At 44.7% G+C, this 20,264-nt stretch overlaps 1 protein-coding gene across 1 annotated transcript in view; it reads right to left on the bottom strand.

The window, feature by feature from the left end:
• Window positions 1-40: 40 nt before the first annotated feature.
• LOC101951746 (diacylglycerol O-acyltransferase 1-like) overlaps window positions 41-20,264 on the bottom strand; it is a 45,963-nt gene continuing 25,739 nt past the window's right edge. Inside the window, 10 exon segments of the mRNA XM_042852024.2 lie at window positions 41-626; window positions 1,634-1,696; window positions 3,148-3,235; window positions 5,007-5,072; window positions 9,735-9,847; window positions 13,617-13,661; window positions 13,759-13,800; window positions 15,449-15,487; window positions 16,563-16,666; window positions 19,118-19,204. Coding sequence (XP_042707958.2) covers window positions 459-626; window positions 1,634-1,696; window positions 3,148-3,235; window positions 5,007-5,072; window positions 9,735-9,847; window positions 13,617-13,661; window positions 13,759-13,800; window positions 15,449-15,487; window positions 16,563-16,666; window positions 19,118-19,204 — 815 coding nt within the window. The 3' untranslated portion in view covers window positions 41-458.

The raw sequence follows: 20,264 nt of genomic DNA, 5'->3' as shown, positions 1-20,264 counted from the left end.
TTTACCTGATTCTTAAATGCATTTCCCAGGCAAGATGTTATCATAAACAGCAGGACTTTAATATGAATAAAGAGCATCTACTACAATGTATATTTATCTCCAGGGCTGTTACCAGACTTTTCAGGGACCTTGTGCAGGTTTCTTTAAAGTCAGTCCTGCAGGAGCCAAAGATCAATTTTCTATTGAAGAGACAAAGGGATCAGAGGTGGCCAAAGTAAACAAATACATGTGGCCCACACAGCTCTGCGCTCACTCGTCTTCAATATGCGGGGGAGACCACCATGCAATTCTCTATCTCCTAGTGGCCAGATGGAGCATTGCAGGCCCGGGCCACCCCTCCCATATTAAAGAAAAGGGTGGCTTCAATCTGTGGTTCTAATTTGAGCCAAATCTGGGTGCCTCTGTCGTACATAAAGACAGACAGACAGAGAGCACAAGGGAACTAGGACTGGGGTCGATTAGAAAAAAAACAGTCTCCAGCTTGAATCCTTCCGATGGTGCTGGATGTAATAGTCATGAAAATACAAGAGCATCATGAGGGGAGGACCCAAGACCAGACTGATCCACATGAAGATGTTGCCAAAATTACCACCAAAAAGCCTTTTCATTAGACAAGCCAGTGGGACCTGTAGGGAGAAGCAAACACCAAGTCACTAACAATATTCTTCCCAGTAGTTCCTACCATTTTCTAAATGGTGCAAGTGCCCTTAACTAGAGAACAGGTTCAAAATGAATTTGCTTTTATATAACAATGACTCATTTTATTTCTAACACGTCCCTTTGCCAAAGTATCCTGGGCCTGTGCACAGAATAATAAAACAATTTAAAAAATCATTAAAGAGACCACCTGCTAATACTTAACAACTAAACAGTCACAAGGAGAAGGAAAGGTCCTATACAGAGAGCCAACAGATGTCAAACTAAAAGTCATTGTTGGAACAGAAGGGCTTGAAGATGGTTTTTAAAGGCAGGGAGAGATTAAATAAGAAGATTTCAGGGGGGGAACAAATTCTGCACCACACAAACCATCATAGCAAAAGAGCGATTGTTACACTGAGGAAATTAACCCTCAAAATTCAACAGGTTTTAAAACCAGGTGGAGCTAAATTGTAGAACAGGTGGCCTGAGCGACTTTTCCTGAGCTGGTTACAAGACCACAATAAGGTTTTTTCTTGTTGGCTTAAAAAGATTTTATAAACTGTTCAGGGTTAAATTACTGCAGAATTTGGCACATTTCTTCCCAGATTGCCAATGGCTCTAAACATTATACCAGAGAAACCAAAGAACAAGGAAAAATCTCTCTGTGATGGGTTTATAAGCCAAGACGTCTGATGTTTGGCATTTTTTGCCATAAAAATAAAACTGGGGTATGTTTTTTTTTAGCATCTTTACTGCATGTCAGAAAGTGACAGCTCAAAAACATTTTGTAATGTAGCTCCCCAGCGTGAACTATGCCTGCCCAATGCTCACCAGAAACCCTGGGTTTGGCAAAGCTTTTACTCATGGTTTAAACTAAAAAGCTTCAAGCCTTAATTATAAAGATCCTCGCTAGTTAGCAGCAACAGTACGAAGAGCTTGGTAACCACTCCCCGTTAGATTTACATTCACTGGCAGAGTTTCCATCTTAGCATACCTGGGCTGCCATAGCAAAAAACATCCAAAACCGGAACATCTTCAGTGGGATGGCAATTAGATACTGAAAAAGACAAAAGCGAGGCTCTGAGGTGCACTGCCCTGAATGAGACTACAAGACTCTGCTCTTTACTATAATAAGCAGTGGATATGTGAGTGTGAAGGGCCCGATCCTGACATGACTTCAATCGGACTTTTTCCTGAGGAAGGAATGATGTTGATAAATTCCCTTCATATTCAAAGGAGAGAAGAAGGGGAAAGCAAGCCTTCCGAGATGCATAGCTCGTAAAGAACTACCAGCCTAGTACACTGACCATAGGGACCAGGGTGGGGCACATGACAGCCAGCATTGCTGGCATCAGCCTGAGCTCACGTGCTCTGTCTAGTTCTAAAGCACAGTCATTCGCGCAGCTAACTGCCAAGAACCAAGAGTATACACAGGGAAGTCTCTGGCCCCGTCCCTGCATGCAGCAGCAGCAGTATGGCTTGCACAGGTGCTGGGCTGGCTCTGGCTAGGGGCCTGTCAGCCTTGTGCCTAGTTCCCCCATGACAATCTCGGACAGTCCTAAAGTAGGTGTTTCTGGTGTCTAGGGCAGCAGTAACTACACCTATGCTGCACCCTGGTCATGGAGGCAAAAGAGGCTGTGACAGGTGGGTTATGTAACAGGTCATGTAGCCACCCACCATCTGCAGGAATAGGGTTGTTCTACTATCCCCAAGGCTGCATGAGTCCACAGGAGCAGATACCCGAGCAGGCTCTTCAGAACTGGGCTCACAGTGACAGTGCAGGATAGAGAGTGACTCAGAATCTGTCATGAAATATTACAACAATGGAATTCCCTAGGCCCCCAGGGCTAGCGTTCAGCTCTGAAATGAGGGATAGCCCTGGAGAAAACTGGGAACGAGGAAAGCGGCACAGACCTTCAAAGAAACCTGTGCACCCTTAGCACTGTGTGGATCATCAGTTACTAGTGACGCATTTGTCAGTGGGAAAGAGTCCCATATTCAAGGAGTTAATTTTTCCAGAACATTTTCTAGGCTGGGAAGTTGCCATGTCTATACCAGCTAACCTGCCTCAGTAGCACCTTCCTCCAGCCATGCACCCTTTTTAACTGACCACACCCCATTTTATAGCCACACCCCTTACGAGGCCCTGGGTCACTGTCTGACTAAGTGGAATGAGACTCCTTGTGCACACCTGATGGATTCCAGACCGGTGAAGCTTAGCCTACTTTGGCACTTCAACCCATTTTCTGTCTAACTTACACTGCCATTGACATCGCCAGTACATTTAGTCCCATATGCTAAATGCTTCTCAGCTAGCGTACCCAGGACACACCGCCCAGATTGGGGTCTGTAGAAGAGACTCTTATTGAAGAGACCAGTCGAATCTTCATAGATTTCTCAGTTTGAATGAGTGATCTGTTAAAAGTCAATGACAGTCATTTGTGGTCTCAGGACAGTGCCCCCTTGCTAGTGCTTAGAACTGGTCAGATCAGCACTGTTGTGACCTACCTCATAGAAACATGCAGAGAGTAGGAATACTGTCATTCGGGCCTGCCACTTGTCATAGCCGTGATGCAGCAAGGGCCTGTATACATGTCTATGGACACAAGCCAAAAGGAAAAGAGTTACTTACGTTGTTTTCTGGTGCAGTCAGCCATTAATATCCGTATTAGTCCGACAGAGCTAGATATGTATCTTATACCAGAGTAACTCCACTGAAATCAGTGGAGATACTCCAGATTTACACCAGTAAATAAGTGCAGAGTTTGGCCCACAGGAAAACTATTCGGTCTTACAAAAGTACTGTTCATTAGTTTCCTGCCCTTTAGCCCTACGCAGTGACAGAAGGAGCTAGGGAGAAGGGTAACTGCACTGAACTGGCTGTTGCTGGTAGGAAGATAAGTTGCAACCTCCATAGGTTCTCCTGCGTTCTGTGAGCTTCCACACGGATCTTAGTAGCTTACTGGTTCCTCCATATGTTTTAATGAACATGCATCAAAAATATAATTACACGAAGAGGCCAAGATTTTCAAGAATGGGCTATTCATGTTGCTTCCAAGTTCATATTTAAGGTACTGAAAAGGGGTGGCCTGGTTTGATTTTCAAAAGTGCGGAGCACCAGTAATTGCCATTGAAGTCAGCTGAATCAAAATCAGGCCACTTATTTCGCTGCCTAAATATGACCTTAGAGCCCCCTTTTTGAAAATCTTGGCAATGGCTTTTACCTAGAAGAGTGGTCCTGCTTCTTGCACAGTACATTGGTGGTGGGCAGCGTTAAGGAGGTCAGGGTGTATGATTCTCTGCATGGTCGGGGTTAGAAAGCTCACAAGCTCTTCAGACTGGTTACCCTGCTACCGTGACTTAGGCAGCACAGGACTATCATGGCAAGGAACTCTGTCAGGTCATGCCCAGGTAACGTGGGAATGGAGTAGCACTGGCTTCGTTGGGAGCAGGAGTCACTTTAGCAAAGGCCCCAAATATTACGGGTTCCCAGTGGACTAAGAGGTCACTATTTATCCTTCCAAAGTTAAAAAGGCTTTTAGGCTGGAACACATAATCACCTGTTCAGCCTTTTCAACCTGTACCAGACGGCACTATAAGAGCTACCAGTTTCAATGGACATTGAATAGACAGAGACTCTATTTGTTTGAGATGTAGAACCAGATCAGAGCCAGTGTACAGCTGGGATAGTTGGGCTGCATGCTGGGGAATCTCAGTGCTAAGGAATCCTTTCTCCCAACCTGCTACTGCAGCCACCAACATACCCCATGTGCATAGGGAAAGTGACTGGGAATGGCAGACCCACCATACTGCATGTTCCCTGGCCCATCCCTGACCATCTACACATTGGGGCGAAGCCTCATGGAGCAGAGGTCTGTGAGGCAAAAGGGTTCCACATTCCCTGATGAGGAGGAGGTTCCCAAATTGCATCCCCCACAACTGGAACTGTACAGATCAGAACCCCCTGCAATTGCAGAGGGGACAGGGGTCTATGGGGTTGCTGTATTATTCCTGAAGATCCCATTCTCAGCAGCACACGGTAGATTCTTACAGTTATTTTAAAGCACTGAACTTAACAAAACTATTACATTTCCTCCACCACCCTGCTATTCCTCCACAAACACCTGAAATGTAAAGCTCACCCATTAATTATGCCTAAATGTCAAGGCTTAATTGCAATGCCTCAGAGTTAAATTTCAAGCCAGCAAAACTACTGATGTGATACAGCAGGCAAATAGACCCACTCATGGTGATTTAATCCTTCACAAAGAAAATCAGTTATTATTATTATTGATTCCCAGCAGCAATATTTCATCTCCTAAATGAAACTGAATCTGAACTGAAAAATGCAGAACTCATTTTTGTACCTGTCTAGCCACTTGTGGGCAGGGATATTCCATCTGGACCAGAACTGTAAGACGGAGTCTGCATTCCTACAAGAACCGAACAAGCAGAAGGCACGTCTTTGTATAGCACAGAAGGAAGGGCATACACCCATTCTACCAGACACACATTTTTCAGCACCAATTTTGGTTCACCAAAAATCAAAATGCAGCTCAGTCAATCTGCTGATTACAACTGCATTTTCCACGGCACTCCTGAAATAACCTCCGGATAAGGGCTTTGGTATTCTCTGTAACGCAACCCCTGGAGTCAGAAATAAATGCAGTGCTTGCTATTTACAGTAGAAGGGTTTAAAAAAAATCAAGTGCACCCTGGAGAACTGTACAGTTCAATCCACTTACTCACACATGGAACTACTCTGCAGCTGATTTGCATGCATATATCCCTCCAGTGGTAAACCCATCATTTTTACCAGATCTAGAACGTGGGAGCCAATTATTTCACACTTAACGATGACACATGATTAAGGCTATGATTTAATCACAGGTATTTTTAGTAAAAGTCATGGACAGGTCACAAGCAAGAAACAAAAAATCACAGCCCTTGACCTGTCTGTGACTTATACCATAAATACCCATGATTGAATGTGTGGGGGGGGGGAGAGGGTGCTGCTCCGGCCGCCGCTGGAGGGAGAGCCCCGGGGGCCTAGCCACTGCTCCGGCGGCCGCTGGGGAGGGGAGCCCCAGGGCCAGCTGCTGCTCCCGGGAATGCTGCTCAGGCAGTCACCGGGGCCAGCCGCATCGGCCGCTGCTCAGGCAGTCACCGGGGCCAGTTGCCCGGGGCCACCAGAGCACCGGCCAGTGCAGCTGGCCCCAGGGCCAGGGCCACTCCAGCAGCAGCTGGCTGAGGGGCCGCCCGAGCGGCTGGCTGCAGAGCCGCTCCAGTAGTGGCCAGTGTAGCTGGCCCCGGGGCCACCTGAGCAGCTGGCCCCGGGGCCAGGTGCTTGGGCGGCCCTGGGGTCAACCACACCGGCCGCTGCAGAAGTCACGGAGGTCGCAAAATGTCATGGAATCTGTGACTTCCGCGACCTCCGTGACACACACGGAGCCCTACACATGATGTAGTCCGATAAACTATGAAACCACTAAGTGCTGTATGTGACAGCGCAGGCACTGGCCTTTTAGGCAGTCTGGCTTGCTGGGGATATCTCCATGTAAGCCAGGGAGCTGTGCAGCCTTAAAATCCCTAGTCAGAAGGGAGTGAGATGTGAGAGGGAGGTGACGCTGGGAGCTGGGAGCCTGAAGTGGATATCCTTGGGGGACCATGGAGGGGAAATACAGGTGCAGTTGCCTTGAACTGTGACAATGAGTTTAATATTTTAGGTCTCTCATTGTCGATGAATCAGTTATCAGACCTAACTGTAGAAAGGAAAGGCTAAGGAATTGGGTATGGAAACATACAGGGAAGAGAGAGCCCTGAAAGCCAGTAGTTTTTTATTTCAGCTAAATTCAATATCTAAAAGAGCATGGCTCCGCCAGAGATTTTAAAGGATGACTGAGAATGGCAAACCGATTAAAAAAAAAAAGAAAGAAAATAGCCCCCTTTGCCTGCAGATCTCACACCTTGTATCTTCTAGACCTGATCAGCGTGAATCCCTCATACTTTTGTGCAGATGCTGCAGAGCATATCACTTCAAACTTTTCAGTGTTACCTCATTTAACTGGCAGCCATTCCTACTTTCCCTTTTACAGCTTTGGCAATCTGAGATGGGTGGATAGTCAATGAAAATGATGAAGGGGTATCCACCACCTACTGCACTTCCTGCCTCTCACCCACTCTTCTAGAGTGTAACATTCTGGTTCTCCTGACAATGTTTATACCAGCAACAGAAGATTATGCATACAAATGGAACTTACCCTGACGACACTCTAGTGACTATCATCTCGTGGTTCTCTTGAATGCTGTATTTATGGAGCTAGCTTACATTTCATTTATACTGTAGTTACAAAGAATTTACACATGGAGCTTACAACGAGATGACACAGTCTCTGAGTCTCATACTTGGCGTGTGTCATATGAATATGGGAGAATCTCAGCTTTTTGTAAAAAAAATAAGTTTCTAGCCCTGATGTCTGCAGAGCAAAAATGGAAAACGTGGACTCTAAAGACTCAATTACCAGAAAGGCAAATAAAAAGAGCCGAAAGTTTTGATTTTTTTTAAATCTAATTTTTGAGCCAATCTAATGTTTTTAAAGGCCTGATTCGTGATTTTTTGAACACTTGGGGTTGACAATGCGGTAGCTTAATATTTACACTTACAAAGTATTTGTCCCTGGGGGTAGTGACTTGCCATTGGGTTAATGGAGTTTGTTTCTGTGATTAGGTAACAAATAGGTACCAGTGGAAGCCATTTGGGGAGGGCAGTCTCTGTCCTTGGAGAGCAGGAAATGTAATCACTGATCACCCTTCCTGACACGAGAGGACGGGAGAAGGATGCAAGGCTCCTAAAGTGCATCTCTAGGCCTCGGAGTAGGGCAGAGCAGGAATGACATGGTCAAATATTTGACATGGGGCATCCTGACTGACAAGCAGACAACCCACCAATGAGCCCTAGGCACCTGGCCTCTGGGGTCACAGCGCCACTTGGGTTTGGCCTGGTCACCGCCCTGTCAGGATGGGTGGAGAAGGAGAGGAGACGACCAGGCCAAATTTGAGTGAGTGGCATTGTGACCCCATGCTCGGGGGTTCCCTTTGCCCTGCCCCATGAATTTGGGCCCATGGCTGATGCTTAGTTTGCCAATGCCTTAAACATGCATAACTGGTTCCTGTAGACAGCACCAGGTCAAGCCTTGCCAACTGCTCCTTCTCCTGCCTCCAGCTGAAATTGTGGAGTCCTGGACCCAATGTCTGACCCAGAGGCAGACCCAGTCTGCTAGGGGTCCTGCAACAAGCCTATGTACTGTACTGAAATCCTCCCACTGAAATCACTGCCCTAATTTTTCCACATACTGCAGGGACTAGACCAGTAGATCTATGGAATGGCTTTGGAGCCCTTTCTATACATGCATCTTTCTGATTGTTGGTAAAAGAATTCACCTCCTTAATGCCCAACAAAGACCAAAGTATCATGGTTCTTTACATTCCTTTCATAACGTGTATCTCGTAAATCCACTCAGACACTGCGGGTGGATTATGCCATTTCTTGGGAGGCTGAAATCATTCGTGCTTCATGTCGCCTGATCCATCCACAGTATGCAGAACGTCCCTTCCACCCCTGCAGGCCATGACTCATTGCTTAACTCTATACATGCATGCACCTGTTCTCAGCAGCAGCAGAGTTAGGCTGTAACTAACATCTTTGTGTGCCAACAACTTTAAAGTATTTTCTGTACCAATGCTTAGGAAATGAGTATCAACAGAATAATTACTTTATATTCTATGATAAATAATAATACACAGGAAAGTGTGTCATTTTACCAGGTTGAAAGCCAAAAGCACAGAGAATTCAACTACAGTACCTGCAAAGTAGGCATGTCTGGGTACAACTGTCTGATTGGAAATTAAATAACTATTTGATTTTTTTAAAAGAACCCAAAGTTGTTTTTTTAAATGAAAAATATCCCTTTCCAATCTGAAGTACACCTCTACCCTGATATAACGCGACCCGCTATAACACGAATTCGGATATAACGTGGTAAAGCAGCACTCCGGGGGGAGGGTCGAGGGGGGAGGGCTGCCCGCTCTGGCGGATCAAAGCAAGTTCGATATAACGCGGTTTCACCTATAATGCGGTACGATTTTTTGGCTCCTGAGGACAGCGTTATATCGGGGTAGAGGTGTACTGCAGGCTTTTGAGGTACTTATGCAAACTAGATCTTGCCAGGAAAAGCCAGCCCCTGGACTCCCTATCAGGTGCTAGTGATACTGACATTACCAGCTTTTCTGGAAACAGAGGTCAGATCAGTGAAAAATCAGACAATGGTTTAAAGTGTAGACTTTGTTTTCGAACTCTCCTGTATCTTGTTTTCACAAGCCCACCTCCTGTGCAAATGGCAGTGGAAACAAGAAACAGATGCCAAAACACTTGTTACTTTCAGCTGCTGGCTTCCGTTTCCTGCTTCCACAGGGAATTAGCCGAAGTACGGTAAAGCCTAGATTTGTGGACCTTACCTGAATCTTATTTTAACAGATCCAATGTCTATTTCTGCAGAAATAGCAGTAAAAGTTAAAGTATATTTGTAAAACAACAAGGAGTCTGGTGGCACCTTAAAGACTAACAGATTTATTTGGGCATAAGCTTTCGTGAGTAAAAACCTCACTTCTTCGGATGCATATTTGTATATTTGTAAAGTTTATGAGGCAGATTCTTGGGATGTCACTTACACGCGTGCAAAGTGTGGTATAAATCACTGTCTGTCTGATTAGGTGACGTTTTAACATCCTCTTTCCATTGTGTAAAGGACTGCACAAGGTGCAAAGCAACAGAGCATCTACATCTGTACTTTAAATTCCTTACCTTGCTTTTCCCAGCCCCATTGTTACCTAACAATGCTAATTGACTAACAGTTACAGAACTCCAGTCAGTCATGCTAGATACTTGTACAGGTAGAACCTTTGCCAGCCAATCAGATTCCTCTTTTTTTGGAATGGTAATTTTACAGTCTCCCCATTGACATTAAGCATGACACATAGCGGTCTGATTCTATTAAGCAACAGCGATCTGTTTTGACAAGAGGTAGAAGAAACCTTACCACCAGTCTAGATAAAATTGCCGGTCTCCAAATCGGAGCAGTTCTGCAAGGCAGTTGAGGCAGGAGTGAAAGTACCAATAAAAAAAGATCAGCCAGATGAAATGATTTGGCACCTGTGTGGGGAACATAATAAAAACAATCTTTCCCTTCTGTACACTGACACTCCTCCAGCACTGCTTGAATATAATCAGATATAAACTAGCCCTTGCCACAGCAACTGCTCTCATAAAGAGAGCTACCTTCTCCTGGATTTAAGGTATCCAGTTGCAAGTGACGCAATGGAGACAGGCTTTTAAATATGATTAATATAAAGAAACACATGAAAAGGATTCAAATATAAATAAAGCTCGTAGACTAATGCAGGGCAGGGTTTCTATAGGAAACTGAGAAACTATATGGGCCTATGGTGTGTAATGAGGTAATTTTGGAATTGAACCTAGCGAATACTGAGAGAGTGAGCAACTGGCTGGAGTCAGGCAGAGGACAGACAAACTTTTCCAGGCAGTTGTGCCAATGCGCCTCATAGATCTGGACTGAGTCGTGCCCTGAGGGGATGGCTCAATGTGTGTGTGTGGGGGGGTGGGGTGGGAGGATAGATTTTTTATCTTCAGTGTGGATAAAAATGTAATATGAACTAGAATGAATCAAATACATTCCTCTTGTACCCCCCAGGTTTCCAACAGGGAAATACTCATCCATTAACCATGGTCCCACCTTCAATGCTTTGTTTTCTCTGTTTTCTTGTAAGAGATAATATCATTTTAGGCCTTGTCAACACACAAAAGACATACCGCTTTAACTGCACCGTGTAGCAGTACTACCCCCCACGGGTGGATGCAGATAGACTGGAATAAAGGTGCTTTTATCAGTATTGCTTAGGCTTGGTCTACACTTAAATAAAACTAATCCCAGCATAGCTACGTCAGTGAAAAAGCCACAACCCCTAGCAATTTAGCTATGCCGATAAAATCCCCAGTGTAGATGCTGCTGTGCCGACAGAAGAGTGCTTCTGCTGACATAGCTAACGTCGTCTGGGGAGATGGTGTTTCTACACCAGCATAACAATTCCTTCTGTCAGTGTACACTGCATTCACACTAAGGGGCTATGCCAGTATACATTTTACTATAGACAGGAAGGGAAATAAGCTATACCAGTACAAAGCACCTTTCTACAGCCATACCTGAATCTATACTAAGGATTCAACCAGAATAACAATTTCAGTTTAAAAAAAAGCACACCCCTAACCAAAAAGAATTATATTGGTACAAAATCTGTGTGTAGACCAGGCCTTATGGTTGCATAGCACTTTTCATCCTGAGGGATCCCAAAGTGCTTTACAAGTTAGAGAATGGTATAGACAGACATTTCCACTGAACGACTGCTAGCTCTCAGGTAGCACGGCAGATGAGGGGGACCCAGCATTCTGCGTAACAGTGGTGGAAGAGGATATTTTGGCCAAGGACACAGGACAAATTGCTAGACTTTCTAAAAGTGACCTGAGATCTTTAATCTCTATTCAGGAGAGACAGGATCTTGGCTTCTGAGGTTTCATCTGAAAGATCTGCACATGGGAAATTGCATAAAACTCAATTTATCCACGGTACACTGGAAGAGTAAAGGGTGGCACTGGCCCTTCTGGGCTTCAATCCTCAAGATTTCAGGGAATCTAGCTAAGTCGAACTTGATGCTTAGGTCACTAAGCCATCCTCTCTGACACACATCTAGACTGGAGTTGATTTTGTCTGGTTCTTTGCATGTTTTCCAGCCCCCCTGTTTGTCTCCCAGGAATTCACAGAGGAGCTTTGCAATTTTCTATTCCTAGAAAACTGCAGTAAACAAAATAGGGCGAAATCCTGGCTTCACTGAAATCAGTGAGAGTTTTGCCACTGACTTCAGCTGGGCTTGGATTTCACTTCAAATTTCCAGACATCTGCCACAATGGGAGTGTAGCAGCAGCACTTTTTAATGGTCTTTGCTTTGCTGTTTAGTACAATCCCATAACAACTTCAGTAAAACGAATGCAATTAGTAATGTAATCACTGAATATGTGTAACACCCAGGGGAACATCAAGGGAATATCACCCCTTGTATTTTTTTTCTAAAATGAAGGGTTACATTTTCCCATTGATACACTAACAAATATAGGACACCACATAATACCTTTTCTGCTCTCAGTTTAGTTCAAGATGAGATATGATCAAATGGAACATGATGGCAGTTTAAGATCCCGACAAAACGCAGTGCTATTCTGAAAAGTGATCATGTCAAACTGGGTTTACTCAAACAGATCTGTTTCCTGATCCTGATTTTTTGCTTACTTTCATGGGTGTAAATAAGGAGTAACTGTACCGAAATCAGTGGAGCTTCTTGGTGGAAAACCAAGGAAGGGGAGAGGTGAATTAAGCCCTTTGCGTGCATCATAACTGCTGACTTCAGGGACATAGCTCTGCAGAAGCAACCCAGCTAAGAGTGAACTGGACTCTGTTCCTTCCTGTGCAACATCAGTTCAACTGGATACACAAAGTATGTCAATCTCCAGGACTGACAGGCCGGCATCTTCCACAAGTACTAAATCCATTTAAAGCAAACACAAAGATGTTGATACCAATCCATTGCCATAACAACCAAAGGGGCTTAGTGCTATGGAGGCAGAGCATGCAACCTCTGGGGAGAGGACCTTTTCATCACTGACGAGCAACCTTTCATGGTGTTAATGCATCCAAAGGGAATGCTGCCTAGGCCTCCTTGGCCAGAAGCATGGGGACTGTTGACAGGCCTTGGAAGGGGACGCTAACCCAGCTATGAACGGACGTAGCATAAAACAGGGGAAAGTGGAGGAAGGTTTAGGGCTCCACCAGGGATGTGGAGGTCTTTCCCACATATCAGTGAGGGAGGTAAGTGTTTGTGGAAAAGAAATAACTGCTAACCTAACACCAGGGTTTTCACTCCAGCTCACTATAGGATATTTTGTCCCCTCCTCCCAGATGAGGACCTGCCAATACCGATCCATGCACATGTCACCTACAGGCTGGATTACTGTTATTCATGGTATCTGAAGCAGAATGTGAAAACCATGCCCAAGCTCAAGATGGTATAGAATACAGCTGCCCACCTTCTCCATGGCTTAGGATGCTGTGAGCGTATCAGGCTAGTGCTCAAGCCCCTCCAATGGCTCCCAGTTAGCTTCTGCTGCCAATTTAAGCCACTGGTCCTTATTTTCAAAGCAATTAATGGCTCAAGCCCTAGTTACATCGAAGATTGAATTTCGATCTTTGAACCATGACAACAGCTGTGCTCCTCTGGGACAATGCAGATCACAGAGCCCAGAACAAAGCACATGAGAAGTAGGGACAAACCATCCTCAACTGAGGGGATCTGCCTATGGAATAAACTCCTAGAGGAGACTGGGCCAATCCAGAATGTAAGGGTCTTCAAGAGATGCTGCAAAACCTTCTTCTTCAAAAAAGTAATTCCACCGTAAGAATGACACAACACTGGCACCCCCTTGTACCCAATAATCTTCAACACCGATACCCTCTTCTGCCCAGTAACCCTTACTCAGAACAATAATAAAAAAAGAAAATACCATACTTCAAATAAAGTTTTGACTCCAAAAAGTGAGACGTGCCAGAGATTCCATGAAGTCCACTAGGGACTTCACTATTGCTACTGATTTTACATGGAAGGCAATCAGATGCTATGGTGATGGGCAGCAATACAAAACCCTAAGAGAGATTAAAGAGCTAGAAGGGACTACATTTAGCATGGTTACTGGACCCCTGGCATTCCCAAATCTCCTTTGTTTTCTATTCCAAAGGAAAATTTCTCATAGATGCACATCAGATTAACCCCTGAATCCAAAGCATGCAGACTGAACTCACCGCTAGTTTTAAGATGTATTCTGTAAGCAGGGTGGACTCTATTTCCTGCAGAAATAAACAAAATAGATTACTGTTATCTTTGGCACTGGTCTGAATGAGTCAGAATTTGGTTCAAGAAAATAACCAGGTGTGATTTGCTTACATTTATGGGCTTCATTGATTTATGAATATTTGGTACAATCCACTGGAACGAAAAATAAACACAGAGTTGAGGGTACAAACAGTTCTTTCTGGAAGGCATTGTAAAGTGACTCATTCCTTTATGTCTCTGCTATAATGAAAAAGCACAACTGCAGCCTGTGTAGCATACAAATCCTTCCTGAGGCTGTCACACCAACTGAATAGCTGGGAGGACATCTGACACCCTGCTAAACAGCTGCATCCCAACCTGCCGGCTGACTACTGTCATCCTCATGGGTAGCACTCCCTTGCGGGTGTAAAGACCATGACGCTCTAGAATGCCTTCAGCATCAGTTTGGACATGGGCTGGAATCTGTATCCCCCTGCATCTCCCTGAAGCCTGGGGGTACAAAGCGCTTGTACTCGCTCTAGCTGTGAGCAAACACAATCAAATGTATGGGGGTACGTCGGCATGGCAAAGAATCTCAGCACTTGCTATCATGGTGCAAAAGGGTGGCATCTTAGATGAACATGCCGTAATAAGAGCTCTACGTGCAGTAGTAAAGTTAGTAGTTTACGAGATGGATTATTAAACTGCACTAATCCACTTCAAATTATGCTTGATTACTGAAAAACATCCGCATCCTCCTTCACTGCACTCATTTGTCACCGCTGCAGGCAAAAGGAATTTGGAGCAAATCGTGGAAGGGAAAATACTGGACAACAAGGCAGATGACAACTGCTGAGGACAGAGTGAATGGGATGAGCTGATGAACTGGGTGTTAGGGGAGGAACTGGGAACAAATTTAGAAACAGGCCAATACGGGGCATGGATATTTGTGCACTTGGTGGAAGATTGTCTCCTCATTGAATCCTGACTGGTCTTCAGGTCCCGGTGGAAATTCCTTTGCCATTTAACCCCAGCCCCCCAGTTTAGATCTTTGCTATTAAATGTTTTCCAGCTTGCTGTGAGAGGAGCAGCTGAGATGGGGAGAAGCCCGAGGAAGCGGCAGAACAAGTTTAACAATCCTCTTGTGATGAGGGAAGCAGTGGGTATTTTCCCTACACGCGCTCAGCCACAAGAGTCTGTGGATTCCCAGTGCTTAACTTGAGGCTGGACAGCCGTAGAGGAGCCATGTAGCAGGTGCGGGGGGCATGCAACACAACTAACAGGAGTGGAGAACTCCCCCCCGCCCCACTTCCCCCCCATCCCATTCCCCGACACTTCATCATCTTTACTTTGTTCTATTATATCTGCCCTGTGGTCTCGTGGTAGCTCACTGAGCAGTAACTCTGGCTTGGGCTATACTTAAAACGTGTCCTGGCATAGCTATGTCAGTCAGGGGTGATGGAGACACAACTATGCCAACAGAAGAGTGCTAACATCGGTAAGGGACGTGGTGTGCCTACAGCAGCAGCAAAACTCCTTCTGTCTGTGTGCATTGCATCCATGCTATGCTGGCACAGGTGCTGTAGTATAGATATAGCCTCAGTCTAAGCAGCTAAAGATAGGAATCTAAATGATTGAGCTATTTCCAAATCGTGTGAGTATTAAGGTAGGTGCAGGGGCTTATTTTGACAGTAAAGAAAATGAAGTGCTAAAGGTCAGACCTAAATAGCTTATAGCATTAAGAGGCAATACGTGGTTCACAGAGTCCTCGTTATCCATGGTAGCTGAATCCCTGGGGTTTAACCTCAGACAAAAAACATACCTGCTGTATTAGCCCCAGCATGAGATGAAAGAGAAAAATCTGCAAAGAAAACAACAAAAGAAGATTTTGGAACCTTAACTCCCTTAGGCTGAGTTGACCGTATCCTGGGTCATCACTGCAAAATCTCCAGTCTATCTTGTATAAAAATACCATAACCGCCCCAGCATCTTCAAGTACCACTGACACTAAAATATCTTGTGCTGCAGCGTTCTCGTGAAGATCTAGTGAATGGCATGCTTCCCAGCATATTATTCAATCGAATACAAGATGTCAAACATCTACATCTTCAAAATACAAGGACTCATCTCGTCATCTGCATTTTCACGGAGTCCGCAGTGCAATTTTAATCTTGTGTATTTCCTGCATTAACTGACCAAAGATCAGCTGATCTGATGGACTAGTGACAATGCAATGAGTTATACATGGAGGGTCCATGTTTGGATGCTAAGTTTGATCCTTTGCTCTTTGTGTTGGTTGGAGACAGGAGAGTTCCAGAGACCTCACATCAATTTCAGTGACCTCACTGGCCAACACTTTACAGGCTGCAAAAGGAACCTTTAGCATAAGACTTGCTGTGGCACAGGGCTCTAAGTGGCAACATGGGGCATCAAGAGGGCTCCCTTATAGAGACAATTTCTCATTTGAGTGTTCTAAAGATGGGGATGGGGATTCGAAATGGATTTGTGAAAAATGGACATTTTTGCAAAAATGTCAATAAAAAAATCTGAAATTTGTGTTAATTTGATGACATTTCACACCACAAGTACAGCACAATTTGCCTCAATGAAGCTAAAAGAGGCTTCAGGTAGCACTACTGGCTGTTGCATTTTTAGGATGCATTCGGGATGGCATTCCATCCCTGGTAGACCAAGAGCTGGAAGGATGTCCTAGGACATTCTTCTAGCCCTCCAGGGACTGAGGGGCCTAAGAAAATCTTTTTAACACAGCAGAAATGTGTTTGTAAAATATAATGGGAAAATCATGCCTGGCTCAGAACTGTCACATGCAGCCTCCAAGGAAACATATGCAATGTGAAACCTCAAGGTCTGATACATTCACTGTGATAGCGGGAGCAGAGAAGCAGACAGTTTTAAATGCAATGCCTTGTTCTCACCATTTCAATGAATCTCCTAATGATATAGCCTTGCCGGCAATTCTTTTGTCTTGGGAAATTCAGCTGGTAGCAAAGCGTGGGGGCTAGCAGGAAGTAATACAGATCTTGGGGAAGAAGAAAAATACCAGGTTTAAAAAAAAAATCACTTTTCATGGCAAATCGACTTTAGAATTCAGAATATCTACACAATTTGGACGATATTTATTTTTATTGTGAGGTACTGTGATTTCAACCAATACTGTCTGAAAGCTAATGTTGCTAGATGGAACCGGGAAAGAGATGGAGGTTGCCATATTGTTGGAGACATGATATTCCAATCATAACCAGAACCATGGAGTATCTTGATGCCATCACTTTGGGTACCCAATAAACTGTAGGCATGCACAAATGAACATGTGTAATTCCAGTGACAGAAAATCTAAAGCTAGATCCTGACCTACGCTACATGTATAACTCCAGTGTAAATAAAAGTCACTTAAGAAGAAGTGGGTGTAGACATACCCATGGCTGCCCCATGCCATGCCAGCTGACATGGGCTCGTGGGGCTTGGGTAAGGGACTTTTAATTCGAGTGTAGACATGCAGGCTTGGGATGGAGCACAGGCTCTAGGATCCTGTGAGGTTGGAGGGTCCCAGAGCTCGGGCTGCAGCCCAAGCCCGAACCTCTACGATGCAATTAAACAGCCCCTTAGCCCAAGCCCTGCAAGCCTGAGTCTGCTGACACAGGCTGGCCACAGGTGTCTAACTGCAGTGGAGACATACCCTCCGACAGCTAAACTGGGACATGAAGCAGCAGCCTGAGATGCGGGTGGTGCTGAGTCCCTCCATCCCAGTGCAGCAATTACCGGGTGATATAGTGCCTGCTGGAGACTCACTGCTCTTAAAGAGGGCAATGGCCAGGCCTCCTCTCCACCCCTAGAGACAGACTTGGCAGCCCGAACAACCCAAACAGTCCTTATGCTCAGGGAAGCATGAGGACTGCAACTGTGGCCGGCCTCTGCATGGGGCTCTGTGAAGGGAGAAGTTCCTTGCATTCCCTCCACCCTTGCACATGTGCAGGGGACAGCACAATCTCGCCCTAAGAGGGACTGAAAGGTTCATTAAAAAATTCTCATTTGATGTTGTTTGCTTTTAGCGTTTATGACTGTATTCATTTTGGGAGAAACCCTGGCCCTCTGAAACCAGTGGGAGTTTCCTACTGACTTCAATAGGGTCAGGATATCACCCTTTATCTTTGCATCTTCTAAGTGACTATACCACGCAGCCATAGTAGGGCTACGCTGGAAGAGCGAGATTGCTGCACAGTGTGCTCCATAATAGCTAAATTTCGCTATATTTGTCAACCAATTTGACTCGGACTGTATTAAGCTATCACTGCTCATCACACAACGCTTTGGGATGAGTGAGGCTGCTGTGCTCATATGATGTCTCACATTTGGAAGCTTGCATGGAGCTCAATCAGAATTCAACAGCTACAAAACACAAATCATGCCAGAGACATGGCAGAACTGGCAACACAGCAAAGAGAACTCCTTGAACCAAAGACGTTCTCTTATGAGGACATTATCTTTAGAACAGCAGGTAAAATAGCATTAGAATAATAGAATCCTAGAAATGTAGGGTTGGAAGGGACCTTGAGAGGTCATCTGGTCCACCCCCTCTGCTGAAGTAAATCTAGAACCTCCCTGACAGGTGTTAATCTAACCTGTTCTTAAAAGCCTCCAGTGACAAGGATTCCACAACCTGCTCTGGAAGCCTATTCCAGTTCTGACAGAGCTGTGCAATGTTCATGCACACGTAAAGACAGTTAATTTTTCATAGAAGCAATGACTAGAACGCAGGCTAAATGGCGGTGCTGTGAGATGTGCCCCATACTTTCAAACTTAAGGCCAAGGTTTTATAAAACGAGTGGCTAATGTTAGGCTCCTAAGATCATACTGAGGCCCCTAAATAAAAGGCCTGATTTTCAAAAGTGCTGAACCCCCAACAGCTCCCACTGAGACAAGGTGGCGATATCTTTCGAAGGTACTAGAGCCAGTTAGGCAGCTAATAAAAAAATCACAAACATGATTTAAAAAGTAGTTCCAGGTACTACATCTACCCCGAATGCAAGTAGCCATTTTTGTGGCTTTACAAATATAGTTTCCATTTAAAACATTCTCCCCATTTCCCCAACACACAAACACTGTTGCCCTGTGAAAGACTCACAAACAACAGACTGTACAAGGGGAACTGTGAAATTGACTATACCTAAAGTGCTGCCAAATATACAAAGTAAACTAAAAAAACCCAGATATTGTTTTCTCTGTTCTCCTCCACTTACAGTTGTCTTAGGTGGACTTGTAACAGTGGCAGGCAAAGTATTTTCAGCCAGAAGTGCGATTTTTTAAGGGACAATGTTCTTTTAAGAAGAGCTATTATAAATGTAATTTTTGTTCATTTGGTTATCAAGGTAAGCTGCTAGGTTTCCACCAGCTAAACTATTTCAGCTGCTGCAAATACAGTGAAGACTGCTGATGGTGAAGAGGTAACTGCTGCAGTATGTGGAAATGTTACCTTTTACTTTCAGGTTCATTGGGTACACGATCTGCTTTGACTGTCCTCTTTCGTTCCTTCTGGACTGATGGGCTGAAGGATCTGCTGCTAACAAAAGGTGTAAGATCTATCATATGGTTTCAAGTGAATCGAAGGTCAAGAATGACTTTATATAACAAGCTGGGACACACAGCTCAACTTTTACAAAGTTCAAGGAGGTGACACCAACACCAACTTTCTGTCCAGCTTTGACTTCATGCTAATCACTGGGTGCATAGTTTCCAACACTTTGGGTCAAGGGTCAACTTTTCTTCTCTCTCTCTTTAGGTACTTAGGTAGCCCCCATTCCCATAATATCTGAGCACCTATTATCCCCATTGTACAGATGGGGCACTGAGGCACATCCCCCGTGTCACACAGGAAGTCTATGGCAAAGCAGAGATTTGAACCTGGGTCTCCCGAGTGTCAGACTACCACCCTAACCATTGGACTGTTCTTCCTCTTTTTTACAAAGAGAACCACATATTTATGAAAAAGAGATCATCTCATGAACATGTCTCCTGTGGTTCACAACTGTGTGAGCTACTTCCCCTTCCTTTTGTGATCACCCGGACCACTGCCCTTCCCCTCTGTGATTATGTGCATCATCTGCTATTGGTTGGGGCAAACCAGCACACAGGGTTTGGTTGCAGGATGACTGGAGGAGGCTAATAGACACCCCACCCCCCCAAAAAAAGAGGAGCCTAGAAGAGGCAAGCAAGAGGCTAGAGTAGGTAAGACTCTAAGCAGGTAGGAGCTTATGGTGGGATTTTCACATGAGCTCGGCGTTGCCCTAACTCTTAGCCCACTGAAGTCAATGGTAGAGAGGAATTTAAATAATTTTTGTCAATGTACTCCCAATTACAGCTATGACTTCACTGCCAAAAAGGTGTGTTTTTACACCAAGACAGCTAGCTCCAGATAAAGACCCCAACCCTGCTGATGACTCATGTGGGAGTCAATATGGGTCCACAGGATGAAATTTCTGCTTTTTCTATTGTTTTTTAAAACCTAGGAAATTACATTAAAAAAACCTATGTTAAATGATCATTACGGTTGCAAAGCCAAGCGTTCAAAAGTTAGGAAACGTCAGCATTCAGGTTGCCTGTGCAACCTTAATTCATCATCC

The sequence above is a fragment of the Chrysemys picta genome, chromosome 14 (assembly GCF_011386835.1).
Source record: "Chrysemys picta bellii isolate R12L10 chromosome 14, ASM1138683v2, whole genome shotgun sequence".
In the NCBI taxonomy this organism is placed as follows: Eukaryota; Metazoa; Chordata; order Testudines; family Emydidae; genus Chrysemys; species Chrysemys picta.
The sequence above is the reverse complement of the archived record's forward strand: the minus strand, read 5'-3'. Positions and strand labels throughout refer to the sequence as shown.